This window comes from Trachypithecus francoisi, unplaced genomic scaffold (assembly GCF_009764315.1).
Source record: "Trachypithecus francoisi isolate TF-2019V2 unplaced genomic scaffold, Tfra_2.0 Lachesis_group12, whole genome shotgun sequence".
NCBI lineage: Eukaryota > Metazoa > Chordata > Mammalia > Primates > Cercopithecidae > Trachypithecus > Trachypithecus francoisi.
Window position 1 is genome coordinate 80,127,174 of NW_022681457.1, and position 23,546 is coordinate 80,150,719.

Here is a 23,546-nt window from a genome sequence, read left to right on the forward strand (position 1 = left end):
TCCACAGGGGCATTTTTTTCCCTTTTACGGAAACCTTGAAGAGAGTCCATCTGCATTTTGAGTTAGAACTATGAGTAAAGGAGTTTCTCGTTTCCAGAAAATTGTCCAGATGCTGTTATTTTTGAAGGGTAGGTGGGGAGGGTTGATGGTGACAGAGAGGGCTGATATAGAAGAGATGCGGAGGGTTTCAGTGTGACCTAGCGTTGCCACATCGTTACTAGTCTTTTGTGAAAGAGACATTTTGGAAAACTTTACAGGAAATTGGTTAAGATCCCTACAAAGCGAACTATATTGATTTCTTTCTCCTTCGTTCGAGGCTGAAAGGCAGAAATCCTCTTAACCCCACGTACTGCCTCCCCGCCCTGCCCCACACATTGCTCTTTGCTCCATGCTTAGCTTCTTTCCTTCTCTCTGTTCTTGGTTCCCGCCGTGACTAAGTGAACAGAAAAGCAATTCCCTGGAGAAAGAACCCACCTTCCCTTCCCATTTGCTTGTCCTGGTTGTAACTCCTCCAGTGGGGAGGGATGGGGCCCAGGTCTTTTTCCTGGAGAGCCTAATCCTTGGATCGCGGTCCTTCTGTCTGTGGCCCCAGTCAGCATGCACTTTTTTCTGTACAGACAGGCGAAGGCACTGACGCTATTCTTCTAAACTGGGAAATGAAATGCAAAACCGACGTTAATATAACATTATGGTTGAGATTAAATGCACCAAAATCAGGAAATTCAAAGTTATGCTTCCCACAGCAACTATAACTCAACCTCATCTGGCGTGTGTAGTATTTTGTGTTAGTATGGATGGTGTTATATGTTAAGACATTAAAGTTAACACCATAAGCAGAGCACAAAATGCTTGAGGGGGCTGAGTTATGACGACTGTGTGAGCCTTAAGTGTTCTTGCACAGGCTCCCGACTCCTGGAATAATTTTTCCCCTGCCCATCAGTGCAATTACTGCCTTTCTTTTTAGTTATATCTCTACTTTAACACATCTCTTCTTTCAGGGTCACTATAAATGAATTCCTCTATTGATGGCCAGTGATGGTGGGAATGGGACAGCCCGCTAGGCCCCTTTGTCTTTTTTGTCACTGCCTCCATAAATGTGGTACTTGCCCCTCCTCCTTCCAAAGCCGTCTTCCTCCACAGGCTGCTGTTTCCTGGTGGTCCCTCATAAGGATGGGCCTCTCCCTGGCTCCCACTGTGGCTCCTCACTAGTACTCCCGGAATGGGAACAAGCGTTTGCTGTGTCCGAGTCTTGGCCGTATTGCGACTTCACGAAGGGCCTGTCTGTATTTGGAGCAGACATAGCAATGTAGAAGTAAAATATACATCTCAGGGAATGGAGCACTGATGCATGGTGGCGCTGCCTTGTGTGTTTGGCATAGCAGAGGCAGGATCGAAGCGGTTTATTTGCTCTATTCAGACTGCTTCTCCACCTTCCCCAGGGCTTATACCTTTAAGCTGCCATGGTGTGTAGTAGGCTGTGGAGTTGCCTGGGGGTGGGGCCAGGAACTTTCCTTGGGGAACACTGAGTCACTGGTAACAAAATCACACATAATTTAGTGCAAATCAGGAAACATCCCCCCAGCCTCTTATTATCCTGGTGGCCTCCCCAGGGCTGAGACAGCTGTTGGAATGCAGATTTTTTAGACACTGGGCTAAGGTTGGTGGTGGGGAAGAGCTCTAAAGAATAGGGCCATTGATAAATGGTGAATGAAATCAGGGACTGTAAAATAACAGTGACACTGAGCTGCCTTTTAAAGTTTTTGTTGGACATGACAAAACCAGCTAAGTCAGCAAAGGACTGGGGAAGACCTCATTATAACCACCTTAGAGGCAATGAAAAGGCTTCCTTTTACTCTTTGGATAGTAACTTCAAGCTCTGTGTTAGATGCTGGGGGTATAAAGACAAGTAAGGAATGGTCCCTCCCCTCAAGGAGCTCATAGTCAAGGAGGGCAGACATTTGTGTGACAACCATTAGGCCGTATGAGAACCACCATGACATGGGTAAGTGCTGGGTACAGTGGGGCACAAAGGATGGGAATGATCAGCCCTGCTCACAGTGTGCGGGAGGGCTGCAGAGTTTTCATGTTATAAGAAATTCAGGAGACCAGAGAGGGCCAAGTGGGCCTGAGGCCATTCAGAACTATTATAGCAGGAAGAGAAGAAGGGGTTCACATAGTAAGCCAGAATGCAATGGCCTAAGTCTGGAAAAACTGACCTTGATTGCAGGCTTGTTTGTGAAAACTTTGCAAATGAGGTAGAAGGAGAATAAAGACTTGGAACCTGGCAAGTATTTCACTGTTCAGTTAGTTGGATTATATATGTCAGTTTTATGCTGTTTCTCACATTTGAGCTAGAAGGTCTTATTGGGATGCTATAAGTGAAAGTACAAAAACTAGAAGAGGCTTAAGAGCATTTTACCCAATAAAATGGGGGTAAAAGGCTGTGGGTGAAAGTGGATATGGTGTGAGCTAAGGCTCTGAGGTATTTTCAGGGAGACTAAGGCTCTGAGGCATTGTCAGGAGGCTGATACCTCAGCATAGCATTTGGGTGGGCTGCTGCGTCTCCGAAAGAGTCAGAGGCTGGGGAATGACATGACATGACGCCTCCCCTTCACCTTCCCCCTGCTTAAAAAAAAAAAAAAAAATACTGGGAATTTGGATCTGGATCTGCTAGGACCCACCTTCAATAGACCAGGGAGGTTTAGACCCTTCAAAAAGGTAAACATCTGACTGACTAACGTTGAGATTAGTGTGGAAGGAATGACTGATGAAGAGGCAGGAAGGTCTGGGTAACGTCGAGATTAGTGGGAGCAGAAGGGACTGGAGGGCATGGGGATGGAGGCTGAGCTTCCTCTGAGCATTGGCAACAGGTATAGCCATAGAAAGCAAGCCAGCAGGTGGGAAAGTGGGGGCAGTGGGGGAAGTAAAATCCAAGAGTGTTCAGGTTAAGTCCATAGGCTTCACTTCTCCCTACCTCCTTCCTGCCCTGCTTTTCCTCTCCCCTCTTGATTACATTTCTTTTGTAGACTGATCTCCATTGTTTGACATGAGGAAACTGATATCAGGAGACCCTTTCTCCATCTCTGTGTCTCATTGGGAAAAAGGATCTTGCATCATTTTGATTAAGATGCCATTGGGATGATTATTTTTTATCCTCTTATCCTGGGTGTTCACAATACTTAAAAAACCCCCACAGCCTTACATTTATGTGATGAGTTTTGAGCTCTAGCTGTGAAAATCGGGCCATAACCTGAAAGCCTGAAACAAGAGTGTACCCACATTGACACCAGCTCCCCCCCCAACAAAGGCTGGCAGGTCTGCAGCAGGAGGGTGAGCAGGCTGGCACAGGCAGAAAGGCGTTTGTATGTATTGATGCTGTTGCCATGGACAAAACCCTGTCAGGTGTTGGGAGAGTCAGAAAGGAGGTAAATCAGAAAGGAGAAATCTGGAGGGAGAGACAAACATCAGGGCAGCTTTTATTTGGATGTAGAGGTGCCTTGGGATAGGCTGCTGTTTTGGTCCTGTCCCTGCATGTAGTTGGCCAGTAAGGAGATCAGGAAGGTCAGTGGGCGGCAAAACAGATCTGATACACAAGTGGCTCTACTTCTGTTGTAGTGCTATAGTCACTATCTAGTCCTGGAAGGCCATTCCAGCCAAGGGCTAATCTAAGGGTTTGGTGCCGGCAGAGGCACTTATTTGGAGATGTCGATGTTGCTGAAAGTAAAGGAGTGTTCATACTCTACAATGGGGGTACAGTTGGGGAGCCTGAAAAGGAAATTTGAATGTGTTTCTGAGTGGAAAAGAAGAAACAGAAATAGATGTTGTAAACCAGAGTTCATGGGAATAGAAAGGAAGTTGTTCCAAGAGGTTAAAAATGTATGTTGGGAGACTGGTACAGATGCAGTACTTGAGAGAGATGCTAGTGGGTTGGACTAGGTTGTTGGTTGGTTGGCGATGGTGAAAATGGGGAGAAGTTACATGTTGTAACCCTTAGGTGTGCTGGGAAGGAAACAAGCTTGAGAACCATGTTCTTATGTAGCTCATAACTCTTTTGGATACTAGTGGGCTACTGAGGAGTCAGTGGTACTGAGGTTTCTTAAGGAGTGGCACATGGAATCTATAGTTGTTGTAAATGGGGTACTCTGAGTAGAAGATCCATATCAGGGAGAACATAACAGGCAGAGCTGTTATAGTTGAGTTCCTTAGCAGTAATGTGGGTAGTTATTCCTCTAGGACCTATTTGATGCATTGTTTGGCCATTGGTCTACAGGAGGTAGGTAGTGATAGGTAGGTAGATAGGATAATAACTGGCCAGAAAGCTTGGAATCTTGCTCTCTAAAAGTGTGACAAAACAGAGCCAAGATTTGAGATTGCATTGTCTGGAAATGCAGGAACTGTGTCTGCATTGTTCACAGCACTAGCAGCATTTTAAAGGCCAACTGATCAACTAAACGGGATTGGTAGTTGCAGATGGTGGGTAGGGCTGATGAATGAGATGAAACATGGCATTTTGATCAGGTCTGCTTTCACTGGAAAGGTAATGTGACTGGAGAAACAATGTCGGGGGCAGACCTGAAAGGAAATTCATGGTTTATGGTGTTGAATGTGGTGGCTGGTGAGGATAGCAAGGAGTCCCCAAGCAGGTGCCTTAGGATATACAGGAATTCTGTGATGCAGCTCCAAATTTGTGGTCAGGGTTGGAGAGGCCTTTCTCAGGACCAGAGGCAGTTAGATAGACCAGATAAGCTCCTGGCTTGTGTATGTAATGAGCGGTCTTCTCATAGGAGAGGTATCCAGTCCTGCTTTTTGGTTCATCTGGACAGAGGAAGGTTTTTTTTTTTTTTTTTTTTTTTTTTGAGGCGGAGTCTTGCTCTGTCACCCAGGCTGGAGTGCAGTGGCCGGATCTCAGCTCACTGCAAGCTCCGCCTCCCGGGTTTACACCATTCTCCTGCCTCAGCCTCCCGAGTAGCTGGGACTACAGACGCCCGCCACCTCGCCGGCTAGCTTTTTGTATTTTTTAGTAGAGACGGGGTTTCACCGTGTTAGCCAGGATGGTCTCGATCTCCTGACCTCGTGATCCGCCCGTCTCGGCCTCCCAAAGTGCTGGGATTACAGGCTTGAGCCACCGCGCCCGGCCAGGAAGGTTTTTTTCTGCAGGGCTGAGACAATAGTGTGCTGAGCACTCTGAGGGTAGCTGATGCCCTGGTCTTGACAGTATTCCGAAAGGAAGCAGGCACTGCCATGACAAGAAGACTTTTTGCTAGCTTCCTGACAGAGATGTGCCAGTCTACTCTATGAAGTTCTTGGATGTGACTGGCCTGTTTTTCTACCCTAGCTCTTGGCAGCAAGGTGGATGAAATGTTGGCAATAAGAGCTAGGGATGGTTAGCAGACTTAGAGGGCTTGACTCGGGTGCTTAAAGTGGGCCAAGTAAGGGTTTGCTCTGCGAGGGGAGCTGAGAGCCTTGGGCTCTGATTCTCACTTGGTCAGTACCTCAGCGATAAGGAGTTAGTCACATAGATGTTCTAGACTACACCTTTGCTGTTTAAATTGTGGTCTGAGAACCAGCAGCATCCTTATCACCTGGGAGCTTGTTAGAAATGCAGAATGTCAGGCAGGCCCTACTCCAGAGCTGAAATAGAATCTGCAGTCTGACACATTCTTCAGGTCATTTGAAGTCTGAGAAACACTGCTGTAGTCTGGCCCAGCGGTTCTCAAACTTCAAACTTCAGTAAGCATCAGAGTCACCTGGAGGGCAGTTAAAACCAAGGCTGCTGGCCCCATCCCCAGGGCTTCTGTTTCTGAAAGGCTAGGGTGGAGGCCAGAAATTTGCATTTCTAACAAGTTCTCAAGTGATGGGACTGTGATTTGACAACAATTGACCCTCTTAGCTTTCTCATCTGTAAAACTGCTTACAGAGATGTGGGATCATATGGGACAATGTGTGAGAAATGTGTTCACTGCATTGTGTGGGGGGTATCAGTCTGTGTGTTGCTTGCTTACTAGTCAGTGAATTTTAAAAAATCTATTGTCATGCCAGCACAACTGTTTACCTTCCTGGCTGCTGGCTGTCACTTGTGGGCAGAGAACAGGGAATCTATGAACCACCCCACGGGCATGCAGTATTCTGTGAAGAGATCAGCAGTCCCTGGGGCTATGGATGGGGATTACTGAGTAAGGCCTCCTGTAGCCCAGCCACCTTCCCTGGGCTCCTGGTCAAGTGGTCTGACCAGAACTCTCAGTCTGCCTGAGTGGGCCTGGTCCTGTCTTGATCACTTGTTACTCACCGCCATTTCTTCATCCCCCGCTAGTGTATCTTAAGGCAATATTTGGATTGGTTTGAAAAATGGTCTTTGTCTAACTAAGTCTCTAATTCATCTTGTGATCCTGAGCAAGACACATGCCTTTCCTTCACTTCGTTGGGTGACTGATCGAACAGGCTTTGGCTGCATGTGCCCAAGTCTCAGAATGTGGACTCTGGACCTTCAAAGTGAGGGGAGCTGAGGTAGACGCTGTTCTGATGAGAATCAGTAGAGCATAGTGTTTAAAATTGAAAGCATGGACTCTAAAACTGGACTGTCTGGATTTGAGTCTTTTTTTTTTTTTTTTTTTGAGACGGAGTCTCGCTGTCACCCAGGCTGGAGTGCAGTGGCCGGATCTCAGCTCACTACAAGCTCCTCCTCCTGGATTTACGCCATTCTCCTGCCTCAGCCTCCCGAGTAGCTGGGACTGCAGGCGCCGCCACCTCGCCCGGCTAGGTTTTTGTATTTTTTAGTAGAGACAGGGTTTCACCGTGTTAGCCAGGATGGTCTCGAGCTCCTGACCTCGTGATCCGCCCATCTCGGCCTCCCAAAGTGCTGGGATTACAGGCTTGAGCCACCGCGCCCGGCTGGATTTGAGTCTTGACTACCTACTGGTAGTATGACCTTGGGCAAGTTACTTGTACTCTTTTATGTCTCATTGCCTTATTGGCAAAGTGGGGTTAATAATAGCACCAATCTTACAGGACTGATAGAGGATAAACTGAGTTAAACATATTAAATGCTCAAAACAGTGTTCGATATGTAATGGCTTATAGGTATTAGCTCTTATTCGTAGAATTAGTACTAGTATTATTCTGATCCACAACCTCATTGTAAGCTGTTGGGATACAGCAGGTGACTGGGAGGCAGGCCCTGCTTCTCTGGGAAACACAGAGCGATTAGGCCCTCTTATCAACATAGTAATAGAGCCAGGGTACTATCCAGAGAGATTTTTTGGGCTTGGCACCCTTGCACTTCTAGGCCCTTCCTTAGTGATGCCTCCAGGGGACCTCTCTAGCACATAACCTGAGATTTGTTTAAATTAATTTCATGACAATTGTGTGTATACAGGTAGCTACAAAGAAATCATTTGGTTGTTGGTGCCCTGAAGGGTCGGCTTCCCAGAGGCCACTAATATCTGAAGTTATTTACAATTGAGTATGTAAAAATGTTTGAACTGTGGCTGTTTCTGAGTCATGTGCATACAGAGGTAGACGCAGGTGTGCACACCTCGGGTGAGGATGTGGTTTCTAAGACTTGATCTCCTTCATTTATTGGTATTGTGTTGTTTGAAAAATTCAGATTTCCATAAAGGTAAATTATAATTCACTCTGCGCCCATACCTTCCTCGAATAAAGAATAGCAGTGTCTATTTTCAGCCTCTTTTCTATATTTTAATTGCTTTGGGGTCTATGGAGATGGGGAGGGGGGACATGTAGGTGAAAAATCAGGCTTTTAAAGCTCCGATTTTTTACCCTTCCTTGTCCTGAAACTTCGAGCATCAGCTCTCATCTGTCAAAGTGTAAATCAGCAATTAAAACCCAAACAGCCAAATGCCAAAGATGACCCGAAGCACAAAGCAACTGACAAACAAGTCCGGACAAATCGACGGGTAATTTATAAGCTTTGCCCTAAAATCTAATTATTTGGCAATTCGAATTTGCAGCCAGCCAGGGCTTGGCAATAAATTTAACCCGCCATAAATTATTTAGGAGCAGACTGTGGTGTAAATCAAAACCACGAGTGTTTGTTTAAGAAATAAGCTCCTTGTGCATAAAATGTCTTTTTTTTTTCCAAGGGAGAAACTGTTATTGCAAACCGTACCCCGTTGCCCAGTGTAGCCCTCACTTCTCCCATCCAACTTCCCCTCTTCCCTGTGGCCAGGAGGCTCCTTGATCCTTGGAGAAAGGGCCCATCTTTGCATGCGACTTTTATCCAAAACTAAATCTTTGGGTAGAACCGACATGTTTGTCAGGGACTGCATTTTCTACCTTGTGTTATGTGTTGCTTTTAGATTTTATCAAACCTTTCCATGCAGGGACACACACTTTTTGGAATTTTCTTCCGAGGGTTGAAGGAATAGATTAGTTGTTATGAAGGAAAACCAGTTCCTTCTTCCTAGGTTGAGAGGGGGAAGCCATGAAAAATGATCTGCTCATTCTCTTATTTCAGATAGGACATAGAAACATCAGCTCAGGCAGAGGAGAATCTATGCCTAGGGAAAAAGGGCTAGAATGCTACTCTATTAAACCCTCTGGGCTGGGTGCAGTGGCTCTGGCCTGTAATCCCAGCACTTTGGGAGGCCAAGGTGGACAGATCTCTTGAGGCCAGGAGTTCGAGACCCACCTGGCCAACATGGCAAAACCCCGTCTTTAGTAAAAACACAAAAATTATCTGGGTGTGGTAATCCCAGCTACTTGGGAGGCTGAGGCATGAGAATCACTTGAACCTGGGGGGCGGAGGTTGCAGTGAGCCGAGATCGTGCCACCGTAGTCCAGCCTGAGTGACAGAGCGAGACCCTGTCTCAAAAACAAACAAATAAACAAAAACCAGAATTTATAAACCTTCTGTCCCATTTTTACGAATTCCAACAGTCTAACCTAAGTCCCTTCTACTTAAATCCTTTTGTTGTTGTTCTGTCTTCAAATGTATTTGTATTGCTGCAGACACTGTAGTTGAAGGGAGTTTGAATATCCCGAAAGCAACTTACACATTTATTTCTTGTAATCTACTGATTGTGGGTGTGAAATTTCATTTGAAATGCTGTTGCCATTGTGTCCTCTGTTTATGAAGGAAATCATTGGGGGTTCCTACCTGAGCAATTAGAGAGCAGCTAGGGGCTGGGCGCGGTGGGTCAAGCCTGTAACCCCAGCACTTTGGAAGGCTGAGGCAGGCGGATCATGAGGTCAGGAGTTTGAGACCAGCCTGGCCAATATGGTGAAACTCTGTCTCTACTAAAAATACAAAAATAGCCAGGCGTGGTGGCGGGTGCCTGTAATCCTAGCTACTCGGGAGGCTGAGGCAGGAGAATTGCTTGAACCTGGGAAGTGTAGGTTGCATTGAGCTGGAGATTGTGCCATTGCACTCCAGCCTGAGTGACAGAGTGAGACTCCGACTCAGAAAAAAAAAAAAAAAAAAGCAAGCTAGGTTTGAAATACCTGCTCCGACCCATTTTACAAGGTAGATGAATGCTTGTTTGGTGCTTCTTTTTTATTTCTGTCTTCTCTCCCCTCAACAATATTGAGGGAGACAGTAGGTACAATAGGTTTGGAACCTTGGATATTTGAAAAATCCCAATTCTGAGGCTTTTGTTCTTAGCTGTTAAGTTATGGCCAGTTTTCATCCACCATTGGCAGACAGCCCAGTGCTATAGGTAGTTTGTGAATGGTGTTTCAGTGTTAGCATTGAAAGTCTATGTTGGCCAGGCGCGGTGGCCCACGCTTGTAATCCCAGCACTTTGGGAGGCCAAGGCGGGTGGATCATGAGGTCAGGAAATTGAGACTATCCTGGCTAACATGGTGAAACCCCGTCTCTACTAAATATACAAAAAATTAGCTGGGTGTGGTGGCGGGCGCCTGTAGTCCCAGCTGCTCGGGAGGATGAGGCAGGAGAATGGTGTGAACCCAGGAGGCGGAGCTTGCAGTGAGCCAAGGTCGTGCCACTGCACTCTAGCCTGGGCGACAGAGCAAGACTCCATCTCAAAAAAAAAGAACAGTCCATGTTGCAGGAAACCCTTGGTCCTGATCAACAAGATGGTTGATTACCCTAGGTAAGACTGGGATTTGGTGGTTTGTAGTAGTTGAGGGAGGAAACCACTTAGAGATGAGAGTAGATCTAATAGAAAGTGCTTCGAACTGTTAAATGTCTGGGTTTGAATCCTGGCTGTACCACTGACCATCTTTGACATCTTAGGCAGATCATTTCCCGTCTCTGATTCTGCGGAGAGTTTTGTGTCTTCTGGTACAGCCAGGCCCTTGGCTTGTATCCTCCACTTAGCAGCCGTTTCATGTTTACCCAACAAAAGTTGAGAGAGTGAAGCCGGTGTGCCAGCATAGGAATTAGGTGCTAGAGATCACACTGAAGGCACATGGTTCCTGCCTTCCCTGTGCCATCTGTGTTACTGCAGCCATGGTGGAGTCTTCTCAGTAGCAAACCTCTAGAACTTTTCTGCCTGGATAGTCCACATTCATTGCTCTTAAAATTTGAGAGCAGACTCTGTTTCTAGGAGATAGTAGACTTGAGTTCTCTACAGGATAACCTTTTAGACTAAGAGAACCAGATCTTTCTTGACCCTTCAGATGTTGAAAGCTGCTAATCCTACTCAGTTTTTAAGTCTTGTTCTCATTTTCCCCTTTAGGAGTTCCAGCTCTGTCCCTCACAAGCAGCGTAAGTGTGAGCAAGTGAATTAACATCTTTGGGCCTTAGTTTATTTGTGAAATAGGGATGACTATGATTCCCACCTCATGAGTTAGGAGGATTAAATGAGATCATTCCTCTTAGCACAGTATCTGCCATGTAGTATACAATAAATGGAATAAAATGATTGCGTTTTCCACGTGTCTTGGAGAGCACTGGAGGCCAGCTCCTCTCCACCCATTGCCCAGACTTGAGCATCTCAGAGAAAGAAGCCACCTTTCATTGTATTCATGTCTGTGTCTACAGCCAGCGCCTGCCTGGTGAATAGTAGATGCTTAATAGTGTTGATTTATGACCTGAAGATGGTGATGGTGATGATGATGTAACCTCTCTCCTAGGATTAAGGAAGGTAAAATAAGAAAATGTATGTGAAACTACGCTTTTGTAAATGGAAAAACATAACACCGTGTATGTCCCTCCACTAAGGTATTTATCACGGTGTACTGTTCTTTATTTGTTTGCCTGTCTTTTCTACTCATAGTCCATGCACTTCTCCAAAGTGGAGACTGCATCTTACCTCTAGTCCTGCTCCAGCCCCTGTCTGATAGCCTACACAAAGTGGGCACTCAGGTAGTTTAATTAAATGCAAATGGCATACAAAGGCAAAGAACTGTGAAGCTCTTATTAGGATAGGGAAAGAGGGCTGGTAAATACGACTGGTCCTTCCTTCCTTCCTGGTGCTACTTTTACACAAAACTGTTTCTGAAATAAACCTTCCTAGGGGAGTGATGAAATTGGCTGAGAGAAAAGGTGAGGGTCAGGAATAACAGTTTCATTATCTGAGCAACTGGACATAGTGGCTGGCACTTGGGCACATTGTCACAAATCTTTGTGTTGGGATTAATGCCACTAACTTGTAGCATTGGGGTTCCGTCTCTGATCATTATCAGCTAAAAATCGTCAAAATGTTTGTCATGCTCCAGGTGCCCTGGCTGCAGAGTTGTGCCAACTTGATGCAGATTGGGGCACCTCTCCCACTACTGGGCTGTTTGGGCCAGTATTTTAAGGTTCAGGAAAGTATGGAAGTACTGGCTGGGCAACATGGGAAGGTAAGAAGTGCCTCAGTGAGGTCCTTGCTGCTGTAACTTCTCAGAGGGTCTTTTCTCAGAAGCTTCCCTTTTGCATCCTCAGTGGCTCAAGTGAATATGCCAGTGTGCAGGCTCATTGTTACAACAGCTCCTCATGTTGTGGAGAAAGGGCCCCTGCAAAGTCACGTTTTGAGACTGGCCCTTGAAATCGCCTCTTCTTGGTCTTGGGAAGAAGGCTTGGCTGATGAGCTAGCATTATCAGAGATATGTTTATAATAGGCTAAATTTGATGTGTCCTGGGCCTTGGGTCTAGGCACCCTGGGAATTTCAGGGACCTACCCTCTTCCTTTTTTTTTTTTTTTTTTTTTTCATGGATGCGAGTCTGGCTTGTTCTTCCTCTCTGGGAGCATGGCACTGAGTCTCAGCACTTAGTTGGCCCCATTTCCCTCTGGGTGAGGAAGCGAACATCAGGAAAGTCTGAATATTGAGCTGCAGTATTTGCTGTTATTTGCTGCAATGGGGAAACCCAAAGGCCAAGTTTCCAGAGAGTCTGCTGGGGATGCTGACTTGGTGCTGGTCAGAGTGGAAGCTGAAACATGTAGTATTTTATAATAAATACTAATGAAATCCTAGATCTATAATAGCATTTCGGATATCTAAAACAAACCATGTGCTTGTAAAAAAGTGGAAAGAGATCAACTTTAAGCCATAAATTCTTGGTAATAGAGGGTTTTTTTCTATTTATGTTTGATAGATATTTTTATTTCCAGAGGAATGTCAACTCCTAATTTCATAATGTATCATGGGCTTAAGAAAATTGAATTTAATAAAAAGCCAAAGATGAATGGCATCCTTAAAGGTCCCAACACTTGTCTTTATTAGCAGGACAAACTGTAGGTCTCCAAACACTGCTGCTCTCCAAATGAAAGTTTAAATGAAAAGTACAGTTGTGTCACAGGTTAAATTTCATTGTGGGCCCAGCTAACATTGTTAGTGAGGAGCTGGCTGTATTTGTTTCCTTAGACACCAGGGCAGCCAAACTCACCAGGCTATAGAGCTCTTTCTGTTGAGGAAGTGTTTCTTCTACTTAGGGGGAGAGGAAGGGCACATCAGAAAAATCAGGAGTCAGATGAGCCTGACTCATGGGCCACACCTCAGAGTTGGCTCTTGGAAATCCTGGTTACCTGATTTTTTGCAGGGGGACCAATGTGTATTTTTTTTGGTGTGTGTTCAATTTTGTTCTTCAGTTCCAAACCCCCGTTTACTCTGTATGTAATGCTTCATGGGGAACAGAAGGTCCAGGGAATTGGGAAATGAGTGTTCCCCTCTCTTCACCTTGAGAGGGGAGGTATCACCTGGTCTAAGCAGCAGCCTGGGCCTCCCTTCTCTCCCCTCTGCCTCAGCCTTGCAGCCGTTTTGCCCTTTCTGTCTCTGGGAGTAAGATCCTGTCAGCTTCCCCATCTTTGGAGATCAGCCCACCGAGACAAGGCAACCAGAATCTTTGAATCTCTCTAGCATGAAATCTGGCTGACTTGATTTGGTTTTCGGTCCTGCTGTTATGTGTTGGATTGAAATAGATGCTTTAAAAACAAGCCCAATATTAGTGGGTAGGTTTTGCGGGGAGAATACCTGACTTTCCTGGGACATCAAGGAGATTGACCATTTCTCCTTGTGTTTTCCCAGCCATTCATTTCCTAAGTGCAGTCAGGTGTCATCTGTTTCGTGTTGCTTCTCCAGGCTGTCTCTGGAGAGAATCAGTTTACCTCGATTTTAATGATACTGGAAAGGTCTTCTCCAGAATGAAGGGCCCGGGGAAGGGGCGCTGCCGGAGCTATGGAGGCCGCTGAATGGGCAGAGCCCCCTTTCTTTCTCTCTGCAGTGGAGGCCCTTTCCACATGCTAATTTTTCTCAGAGAATTTTGCTTTTATATATTTATTTTTTTATTATTTCCTATTGTCTCTTCCAGATGTTTTCAGGGCAGTTTTTTTTTTGGTGTGTGTTGTAAACTAATTCCATTCATGTTTTAAAAATTTATGAAAGCGCTAATAAAAATGTCAAAGTGGTAAAAATGTTAGCTTTTCCTCTGCTTTGATTAAATTTTGCAAACTGTTTTTGAATATTAAAAAGCAATAATTTTTTTTATTCTCTCTCCTTGCTTTCCCTCTTCTCGCTGGTACGCATGTGCTCTCTCCTGCCCTCTCCCTCCTCTGGTGCGTTCCTCCCTTCCCAGGAGCGATGTATGAGGCGTGCTGCACAGCCAGCGTTCTGCAAGCCTGTTTGCACACCAGGACCTTGGTGCTGTGCATCTCTATTAAATAGCGGAGACAAATTAATCTTAGAGACTCCAAACAAATTGTCACTCCTCCTCCTTCTCTTCCATTATGTTTCAGTGGACTGGGAAGGGCTGGCTAAGCAATTGGGCTGGCGGTGTAGGGGGAGTGTGTACTGCCTGAAAGAAAGGTGGGAGGTGCTAGCTCCTGTTACTGTTACTCACTTTTCTCCTCCTCTTTGGGATCCCCTTTGGCTTTTTTGTCTTTTTAAAAAATTAAGAACTAATGAAGAAACTTACCAGCTTGGTTCAAACTTCATACAAGGAAATCTACGCATTGGTCTGATGGCTGGTTGTCTGTATGGCAGGAGATCAGACCCATTTCAGGACAGGGACCTGGGCAAGAGAAAGAAGGGAGTATTCTTAGGGGCTCGAGTTAGCAAACCTCTGCTAGAGAACCAGTTGGAGAAACTGGGGCAGATGGCACCACTGTCTTCCTTCCCATTTCCAGAAACAATGGGGTTGAGGGCTGTGTCCAGTCCCTGGAACTTATGAGGATATTGGCAGTGGGAGGGTTAGGATTGTAACTGCTGGTGCCGTCTCACTCAATCTTGGGTTTGGCCTGGCAGGAGCTAATGAACCCAAAACACTCATTTTTTGTTGACTTGGAGCTACTGTTGGAAACGGTCGATTACAATAACTTATTTTTCCTTTTCTGTATCTTTGGCACTCCAGGAAATCATCGAGTTCCCCATCCTGAAGCTAAATGGCCGGACCATGGAGATTGAGTCTACCTTTCACATGTATGTCCAGCCTGTAGTCCATCCACAGCTTACCCCATTCTGTACAGAGGTAAGAGCCCTAGAAGTGGGCAGCAAGGGCTGCTGGGAGGGGAATTTTGGAATCCTTGGTGCTCTATATAGGCCACTTAGAGAAAGCATAGGGATTATCAGTGCTTAAGGCAAGTGCACACTGGACCTAGCAGTTAGGTTTTATAAAGTCTGACGCTCCACGCAGGTCACTGTTGTTACTGGGGACCGAGGGAGAGCAGTGGCTTAGTCTGCCCCTGCTTCCCCAGCATCCCTTCCTGGTGACCGGCACTTGGAGACCAGGAGCAGAATGACACTTCTGGGGTTCAAGTTCTTTCCAGTTCAGTTTCCCTTAGGGCCCCTGGGCAAGAGGTAAAGATTTCAGCCACTTGGAAGGCAGGGTTATGTTCAGGCCTTCTTAGCTTTCTGGCATTGTTGCTCTGTCCTCCTATAAAGTGGCCCTGCGTGAAGCATAGGTTGTTTGTCGGAGGTACATTCTGTCACCGAGGGAAGAGAAGAGTGGTCTGAGTGAAGCATGAGGCCTGACTGGCCAAGGCTGAAATCTCCTTATCCTAGGCGGGTACTGTACTTGGCCTCCTTGTCAACAGGTAGGTATTGATCCCATTTTACAGGTTGTGAAACTGGGCCTGAGATTTTGATGCTTGCTGTAGGCTCAAAAGAGCCATTGGCAGAGGGGAGGAGCCCCTGCAAGTTCTAACTCCCAGAACTGTGTGAAGCCTTCTGTGGCTACTTTTCCCTGTGACATGTCATGTAATGCACTCAGTGGTGGCCAACAGGCTGTGGTGCAATCGGGTTAAGAATGTGTGGTAGCAGGGATGATGAGAATCTTTCAAGAGTCTGGGGCTGAGGTACATTAGAGACTTGGTGCCTTCATTTAGACACCTATCCGCTACATGTGAATCAAATAGGTGGAAAGGGGTTCTTGAGTTATCCCAAAAAACCTCCTTGGTGAGAAAGCTGGAAACAAGCCTGTCTGACCCTGGTAGGCCCTGAGGCTGACTTAGCCCAGATATGAGGCCTTGAAATTGCTCTGAATTCGATGCCAGTGTTTGCCATCTGACCCAGGTGGGGCTTTTGCTGCAGGCATCCATCTGCCAAGGTGCCTAGCCTCTTAAGCCTTTTGTTACTCCAACTAATGATGTTGCGTTCTGGTTCTCTCCTTCCTCTACTGGGTTTTCCCCGTTCCCCGGATTTACCTATACCACCAGGGGGCGCTAATCTGACTTTTCTGCCCCATTTGAAAAATCACCATTTTAATGATGATGAAAATCCCGTTGCTTATGGGAAGGGAAGGAAAGACTTCCTTTAAGCCAGCCAGTTCCCTGATCCCTCCACTGGCCTGAAAGGCTAATGTCCTCTTGTCCTTACATAGATAAGCAGGCCCAAATTTTGGCAAGTTTGCTACCTGTTTAGGAATGGAACAGAATTCTGCTGGAGCTGGACCCTGGGCAGGAGTGGATGCTTGAGAGTATAGGAAGAAGAGGGACTTCTTTTAGAGTGAGGCTGCTGCTGCTACTTTTTGTGGGGATGGGAGGAGGGATTGTGAGGCTATGATGAACAGTTTCTTCTTTCTAGAAAGCTTCACCCAAGGATGCACGTACGTAATTTGGAGGGGAGTAGGAGTGGTGGTTGGGATCCTTATTATGAAGCCTGTTCTAAAAGTGAAAATGTGGTTGTTCTGTAGGCATCGGGTCTGCCATTTTGTCTCAGGTTTCCAGAGCTCAAAACTCGCCATGATCTTGTCCATCCTTTTTTGACCAGCCTCATATCTCTCTGCTTTGTCTCCCACCTAGCTCCCCTCACCCAGAGGTTGCCCTCTTACAGTCTGTCTTTTCACATGATGGTCCTTCTGCCTGCACAGAGTTCCCACTCTCCCCGCCAACTCCTGCTTGACCTCCAGGACTCTGCTTAGGGTCACCTTCCCTGATCCTCAGATTGAGTTGTGCTTATTCCAACATAGAACTGATCGGATACTTTATACTATAATTATTTATCTGTCTCTTCACTAGACTATAAGTTCTTTGAGGGAAGAAACTAGACCTGATCCGTCTCCATACCGTCATTAGGGTCTGCTACCAAGTAGACACTTGATAGGTGTCCCTTGAATGAATATTGTCAAGGAGTTATTTTCTGTCTCTCCCAAAAACAACTGTACTGCTAACTTGTTATTTTGAGTAAGTGAAGTCTTATTTGGAAAACCTCAGATCATACAAATTTTGCCCTGTCTCCATACCAGATGGAATTGTATCTCCAAGAGGCATAGACACAGGATGGGGGCTGTCATTCTGAGACCTCATCCAGTCTGGCAGTTGGTGCCTTTTGGGGGAGGGATGCAGGTCATTCCAACCAGAGGAAATCTCTCATTAGTAAGTGTGAGGAACAACCCCAAACCTCCAGATTATACTTAAGTAGTTCCTCTGGCAGGATTTTCTCTCTTGTGCACAAGAAGTTCTTAACCCCAGCATGTGTGTGTGTGTGTGTGTGTGTGTGTGTGTGCATGCGCACACGCACATGCATAGGACACATGCACACACATGGGCACATGCTTGTGTGCGGAGAGAAGCAGGCTCAGTGCTGGACAGTAGGAAGAAGGATTCCACTTTGAACAAGTCTCTAGCACACACAGAGAGACTCTTACTTTTATTGCTTTATATTAGGAATGTGTTAGTACCCTTCTTGAGGTCCCTTCTTAGTTTCAGTTGAGAGTCGGCCTGGAGACATAGTTCTGACAGAGATAGGATGGGATGTGTTTCATTCCTTCCCGAGCCCTTTCCCTGTGACCTCTGGAATCTGCTCCAGCTCATCAAGTCTCTGTCTCTAGCAGCTCGGCTGCTGCACAGTCCCTAACCATGTCTTCTTTTTGTTGTTGTTATCATGAAAAAAACTAGAGAAATACTCATTTTGCTAAATGCCAGTAAAGGGCTTTGTCTTGCACCTGTACTTATAAAGGGTGAGATTTATTGGTCTCTTTGTCTGAGGAGAAAGAGTGGGTCTGATTATCAGATTGCACACCAGAGACAAGTGCTTATGTAATCAACAAACTGTCTTGGTGTCAGAATACGATTGTGTTGGAGATAAACTGTGAAAGGAGAAAGTGCTGGATGCTGACATGCTATTGGCACTGAGTTTCCTGGGCTGCTTCTTGTAGTTGCTAGTGTTTATGATGAAGCCAGCTTATTCCTGGACAAAGCCCTTGTGAGGGTAGGGGATCTCAGTAACCAGCCATGTTATCAGTCAGGGTCAAAAGCCCCTTGCCTTGTGCTTTCTGAGTCTGGAGAAGTGGGAGTTAATCTGTAATCCCTCAGTGAAAGGAGCCACAGAGCACACATTAATTCTTCCTCTCACCTCTCCTGCTTTAAGTGGCTAAGGTCTCTGAGCTCTGTTTAGCCTGTGAATCCTGGTTCTCAGCTTAATAATACTTGGCTTTGCTCTAGTACCTTCCGTTGTGAGGAGTGAAAGCTTTTTACAAACATGTATTAACCCAAATGGGACTGGGCTTAAACTGTGACATGAAGGATTTAAGTTAGGACTAAGACAGAACTTCCCAGTATTTGACAGAATTGTCTCGTTACTTCATAGCATCCTGTATAAGCCTTACAGGTGTCTTATCAGGTAGAGGAACTAATTTTTACTAAAAAAAAAAAAAAAGAGATGGGGCCTCTCTATGTTGCCTAGGCTGGTCTCAAATTCATGGGCTCAAGCAGTCCTCCTGCCTTAGCCTCCCAAAGGGCTGGGAAGCCCGCCGAGCCACCACGCCCAGCCCAGAACTAACTTTAATTTCATCCCTTCTTTGTCCAGTGCCTTGGCAGAGCTGATACGGGGTGGTCCATCCTTGGAGGGATTAATACAGGGGCCTGAGGCCTTCCCTGAGAAGGCTTTGTCTAGCTGAGCCAACTGCTCAACCCCTGTGTCTCTGGGGGCTAAATGCAAATCCTTGAGGAACTCAGCTGTGAGCCGTGCTTTTCTGGGCCACAAATGAAAATGGCTGTTGTCTGGGAAGCATAGCGAGAGAAGGAGCTTACCTCACTAGGCTCCCAGGCTGATGATTCTAGGATCACTGAGCACTGGAATGGAGTTTGTGAAAGCCTCAGGATGCTGGAGCTCCATTTCCCCAGCTCCTGGTGGGAGAGTTGGGCTTAGTCTGCAGTGAGGCATCCTGCAGCAGAACCCCGGAGCAGCACTCTGGTTTTCCATTTTGGTGTAGTGATTTTCTTTTCTTTTTTTCCTTTTTTTTTTTTGAGATAGAGTCTCGCTCTGTCGCCCAGGCTGGAGTGCGGTGGCTGGATCTCGGCTCACTGCAAGCTCCGCCTCCCGGGTTTATGCCATTCTCCTGCCTCAGCCTCCCGAGTAGCTGGGACTAAAGGCACCTGCCACCTCGCCCAGCTAGTTTTTTTGTATTTTTTAGTAGAGACAGGGTTTCACCGTGTTAGCCAGCATGGTCTCGATCTCCTGACCTCGTGATCCGCCCGCCTCGGCCTCCCAAAGTGCTGGGATTACAGGCTTGAGCCACCGCGCCCGGCGGTGTAGTGATTTTCTTGCCCCACATCAGTGATTTTTCTGGGGCCCAGGGCAGGGGCTTATGGGGTACACAGGTGCTGACCTAAGCCTTATCTCCAGGGAGGGAGGGCTCTTGGCAAGGGTGCATTGCTTTCCTGTGTGAGTGAGACTTTCTTGAAGCCCTTGGCATTCAGCTCATTTGAGAGACTCGGTGGGAGCCAAGAGAAGAAGTGGACCTTACCTTGCCCCCTGAAACTCAGACCAGACACAAGACTAACATTTGGACCCTGGAGCTTCCTAAGAAATGAGAGTGACTATGGTCCTCCTTTTCCAAGATGTTCCTGATCTTGAGCCTCAGCTCTAGGCTTGAAGGTGTGTCTAAGCCCTAGGCTTAACAGGAGAGAAGCTGGACCAGAACGGGCAGCGGTGGGCCTGTGGGTGTCTGTCACTAATCTGGGGTTGGTAATAAGCCTCCTCCTGACTCTCTTTGGCCCCTTCATGACTGAGGCAAAACAGGGTATCTGCTTACTCAGTTTGTGGCTCTGGAAGGTGTACAGGCTCTGGGTACTAGTTGGGGCTGGGCATAGGAGGGGCTGCGGAGAATGCGTATTCCATGAGGGCAGAGTTTTTACATTTTTCTTCACTGCCGGATTCCTAGTTCCTGTAATATGGCCCAGCCCGCAGCAGACTTTTTTTTTTTTTTTTTTTTTTTTTTTTGAGACAGAGTCTCGCTCTGTCACCCAGGCTGGAGTGCAGTGGCCAGATCTCAGCTCACTGCAAGCTCTGCCTCCCGGGTTCACGCCATTCTCCTGCCTCAGCCTCCCGAGTAGCTGGGACTACAGGCGCCGCCACCTCGCCTGGCTAGTTTTTTGTATTTTTAGTAGAGACGGGGTTTCACCGTGTTAGCCAGGATGGTCTCAATCTCCTGACCTCGTGATCCACCCGTCTCGGCCTCCCAAAGTGCTGGGATTACAGGCTTGAGCCACCGCGCCCGGCCTAGCAGACTTTCTATGAATAGTTATTGACTAAATAAAAGGAGGAGTCCTTTGTACTCCAAGATGATTGAAGCTGCTGACCTAGGGCACTTCCCCACCCCCAGCCCCCCGGCCCTTAGTGGACCATCTTGTCTTCTCTTTGACTCAGGCCCTCCCTCTGCTGGGCAGTTCTTTGGTCTTCCAAGCAAGGAAAGGGTGTGGAGGTGCCAGCCGGGTGGGCATGCTGTGGGTTAAAGCTTTGCGAAGCAACAGTGTAGTTAATCTTTCTAATTTATTTTCCTTTTAGACCATGGGAAGTCTGTAGGCAGCAGCTGTTACCCAATTAAAATACAGATTAATATAAAAACAGTTTCTGGAATATAAAATAGAGTGGCTGTGTCCTTACACTTCCTTAAAATACCACCTAATAATGACTTGATGAACTACAGAAACCCACCTAGAGGAGCTCAGCGTTTTTAAAATGAAAATTTCTCCCTAAAAGGTGTATATTACCATTCCATGTAAGTCACCATGAGAAAATAACCTTCCCACTTAGAGCCAGCGACTTCTGTGCGTTGAGTATTTGGTATTCATTAAGTATAATTATAGTTTAATTGGAGTTTAATCTCCCCCCCAACACACTTTAAAAAAAAGAAGTTTCCAAGCAAGTCTGAGATACTGCTCTTTCTGAAAGTAGCCAGGGACATGCCGGGGGTGGTGATTTCCAGTTGGTGTCCAGGACATGGGGGCCTTATGCCCTCAGATCCTTGTAGGCAGTCTATCCTCAGTCTGTGCCTGAGGGATATTTTTACTTTAAACAAACCACAACAAAGCAAAACAACAAGCTTGTTTGAACCCAGGCATGACCTAGGTGGAGCATAGGCCTGAGTCAGAAATTCTCTAGGTCATAGTCTGAACATTAGGCCTTTTTGTCTTAGTTTCCCCATCAGTTAAAGGTGACTCTGTCTCTTGCTTGGCTAGTTCATATCGATGACCCACGTATGCAGGGTGAAGGATAGGAGCCTGTGGGACTTCATAGATGTTAGGGAAGGTGTTAGGGAGAGTGTGGCAGGGGGCAGTGCTGGATATCGAGGCTCAGAGAAGGGGTGGACTTGAAGCCAAGTGTGCCTGTCCTGTATGAGAACTCTCCAAGTTTTACAGGAACTTCTGTGAAGCTAGGAGCTGAATTTACTTGAGACTGTAATTGTGGGAAGTTATTGAGCCTATTGAATACAGAAGACATGTAACATCAATTTGTTTGCAAGCTGAAAGCTGAAATAGGTGTGAGAACTTGCCTTGTTGTCAGTGTGTGTATGTGTACACCCATCTCAGGGCAGGATTTTATGGGAGAAGCTCACATTGTGTCCTGGGTCCTGGGTCTTTATTCCCAAGTCTTCTAGTTGGGCTCTGAACCTAAAGCAGTGCCAGATCAGAGCCCTTTACAGCAGAAGGAGAAAAACAGAAAGGAAAGGGTTCTGTTCAACCTTGAGTCCCTTCACCCTGGTTATCTACCCATCAGTTATTTCTCTTTCCTTTCAGCTCACCGGGATTATTCAAGCCATGGTGGATGGTCAGCCAAGCCTGCAGCAAGTGCTGGAGGTAGGTTGAGTGACCTTTAATTCCTGACCTCTGACCCCTTCCTGCTGCCTTTCTTTCCCTCCCCTCCTGAGAATGTAGCTGTGTAATTTGACTATGATTATGGCTTGATTAGAATAACATTTGCTGTCACATCAGTGACATGCTGTTGAGAGTATTGAACCATTGATCTGTCATCTCCAGCTGTTCCCGTCAGGGTTTCTGACAAGATGTCCCAGTGCTGCCAGGAGTTGGGCAGAGGGGCCCCCACCCCTTCCTGGCCTATGGCCCTGTGCTGGCTGGCTCCGGGGTAACCTGTGCTGGGTGTGCTGGGGAGTAGGGGAACTGAGCTTGGTACTGTGGGACTAGCCCCGGGGACTGGAGGTGTTTTTGTTTAGCTTTAGTGTTGGCTTCTTGTGGCATGTGAGCACTTCATTAACTCACCCAGAACTCCCCATCGATGGCTTTTGTTTGCTGAGAGCTCCTCCAGGAGCTGTGGCTGGGCCCGCCTGCCCCACTGCAGCTTGCCGCTGGATGCTTTGTGCCTGTCGGGTGCAGAGGCTGCACTGGGTAATGATTCCTAATCAGAATAATTACAACAATTGCCTATGTGAGGGAAATCAAATTAAAGACTTTAAAACCCTTGGCAGAGACCACACTTCCAGGATGTTCTCCTCGGGGAGCTAGAAAAGGTTAAGATGCTGTTTCTTGCGCTGTAGCCCGAGGGAATAAGGAAGGGCAGTGCTTGGTCTTAGCTTGTCTCCCACCCTCCTCTGGCCTGGAGGTTTTCACAAGGGGAGAAGGTCCCCCTTCCATGTCTTTCTCTATGGGCGGCGGCGGTGGAGGGGAGAAGAGAAAAAGCCTGTGGATCTCATTAGGTGCTTTATTTATTTTTTAAGACCAATAAAGCCAAAGCTCAGACCTTAATCAAAGCATAGGAGAAAGCAGAATATCTGCAGAAATAGCAGGGCACATCTACACTGGAGGTGTACAGCGTAGAGGAAGTAGTGTAGTGGCAGGGAGCAGGGCAAGATATCTTTTTTTTAGCCAGGAAATCCTGTCCCATGCAGGAGAGAGATGCAGATTGAATTTCGTGGGCCCCCCCCAAGGATGGAACCAGGGTCAGAGAGGCAAGTTTAGGCTCACCTCAGTGGCAGAGGGTATTTCCTGTCCCTGGGAGTATGGGAACCCAGGCTGTGACCTGTCTGGTTGGGGGTCAGAGTTTGGGCACCTGCAGTAGATTGGGAGAAGATAAGATGAGCTCTGAGATGCTTCCCAGCCACATTGACCATCTTTTTTTGAAGAGATTCATTCCTATGACCAAGAGAGCTCCTTAGCATGGACTGCTCCCCGTTAAAACAGACTCTAGGAGACAGAGGGAACTCATTCTTTCCTCTGTCCCAGCCACCATCCCCTGCCAGGGCCTGGCTCCTGAGGGATGCCAGAAGACAGGTACCTTTTTCCTGGAACATCTGTAGCTGGGATCCTGGAGGAAGATACTTGCTCTGGGCCAGCACCAAACCAGGACTGTTGAGGTTATGGATTTTTTTTCTCAGTGGCCCCAGTCACGGAGAGATATGATCTTGAGGAGGCAACCCCCTGCTAACCCTAGGCCAGCCCTGGAGCAGGGTGCTCAAAGTCTCACCCAGGAAGCTA

General features: G+C 46.8%; 1 protein-coding gene and 1 long non-coding RNA gene across 13 annotated transcripts in view; one reads left to right on the forward strand and one right to left on the reverse strand.

The window, feature by feature from the left end:
- The window catches only part of ERI3 (ERI1 exoribonuclease family member 3), a 134,122-nt gene that overhangs the window by 21,368 nt on the left and 89,208 nt on the right, over window positions 1–23,546 (forward strand). For all 12 annotated transcript variants that reach the window (XM_033226703.1, XM_033226706.1, XM_033226700.1 and 9 more), the window contains 2 exons: window positions 14,750–14,866; window positions 21,855–21,914. In XM_033226703.1, the coding sequence (XP_033082594.1) occupies window positions 14,750–14,866; window positions 21,855–21,914 (177 nt within the window). The remainder of the gene's footprint in view (window positions 1–14,749; window positions 14,867–21,854; window positions 21,915–23,546) is intronic.
- LOC117092708 lies at window positions 1,189–22,489 on the reverse strand. The gene is made up of 3 exons (XR_004440883.1): window positions 22,335–22,489; window positions 14,315–14,410; window positions 1,189–1,281 (listed from the first exon to the last, which is right to left on the reverse strand). It is a non-coding gene; the product is annotated as an uncharacterized LOC117092708 (long non-coding RNA).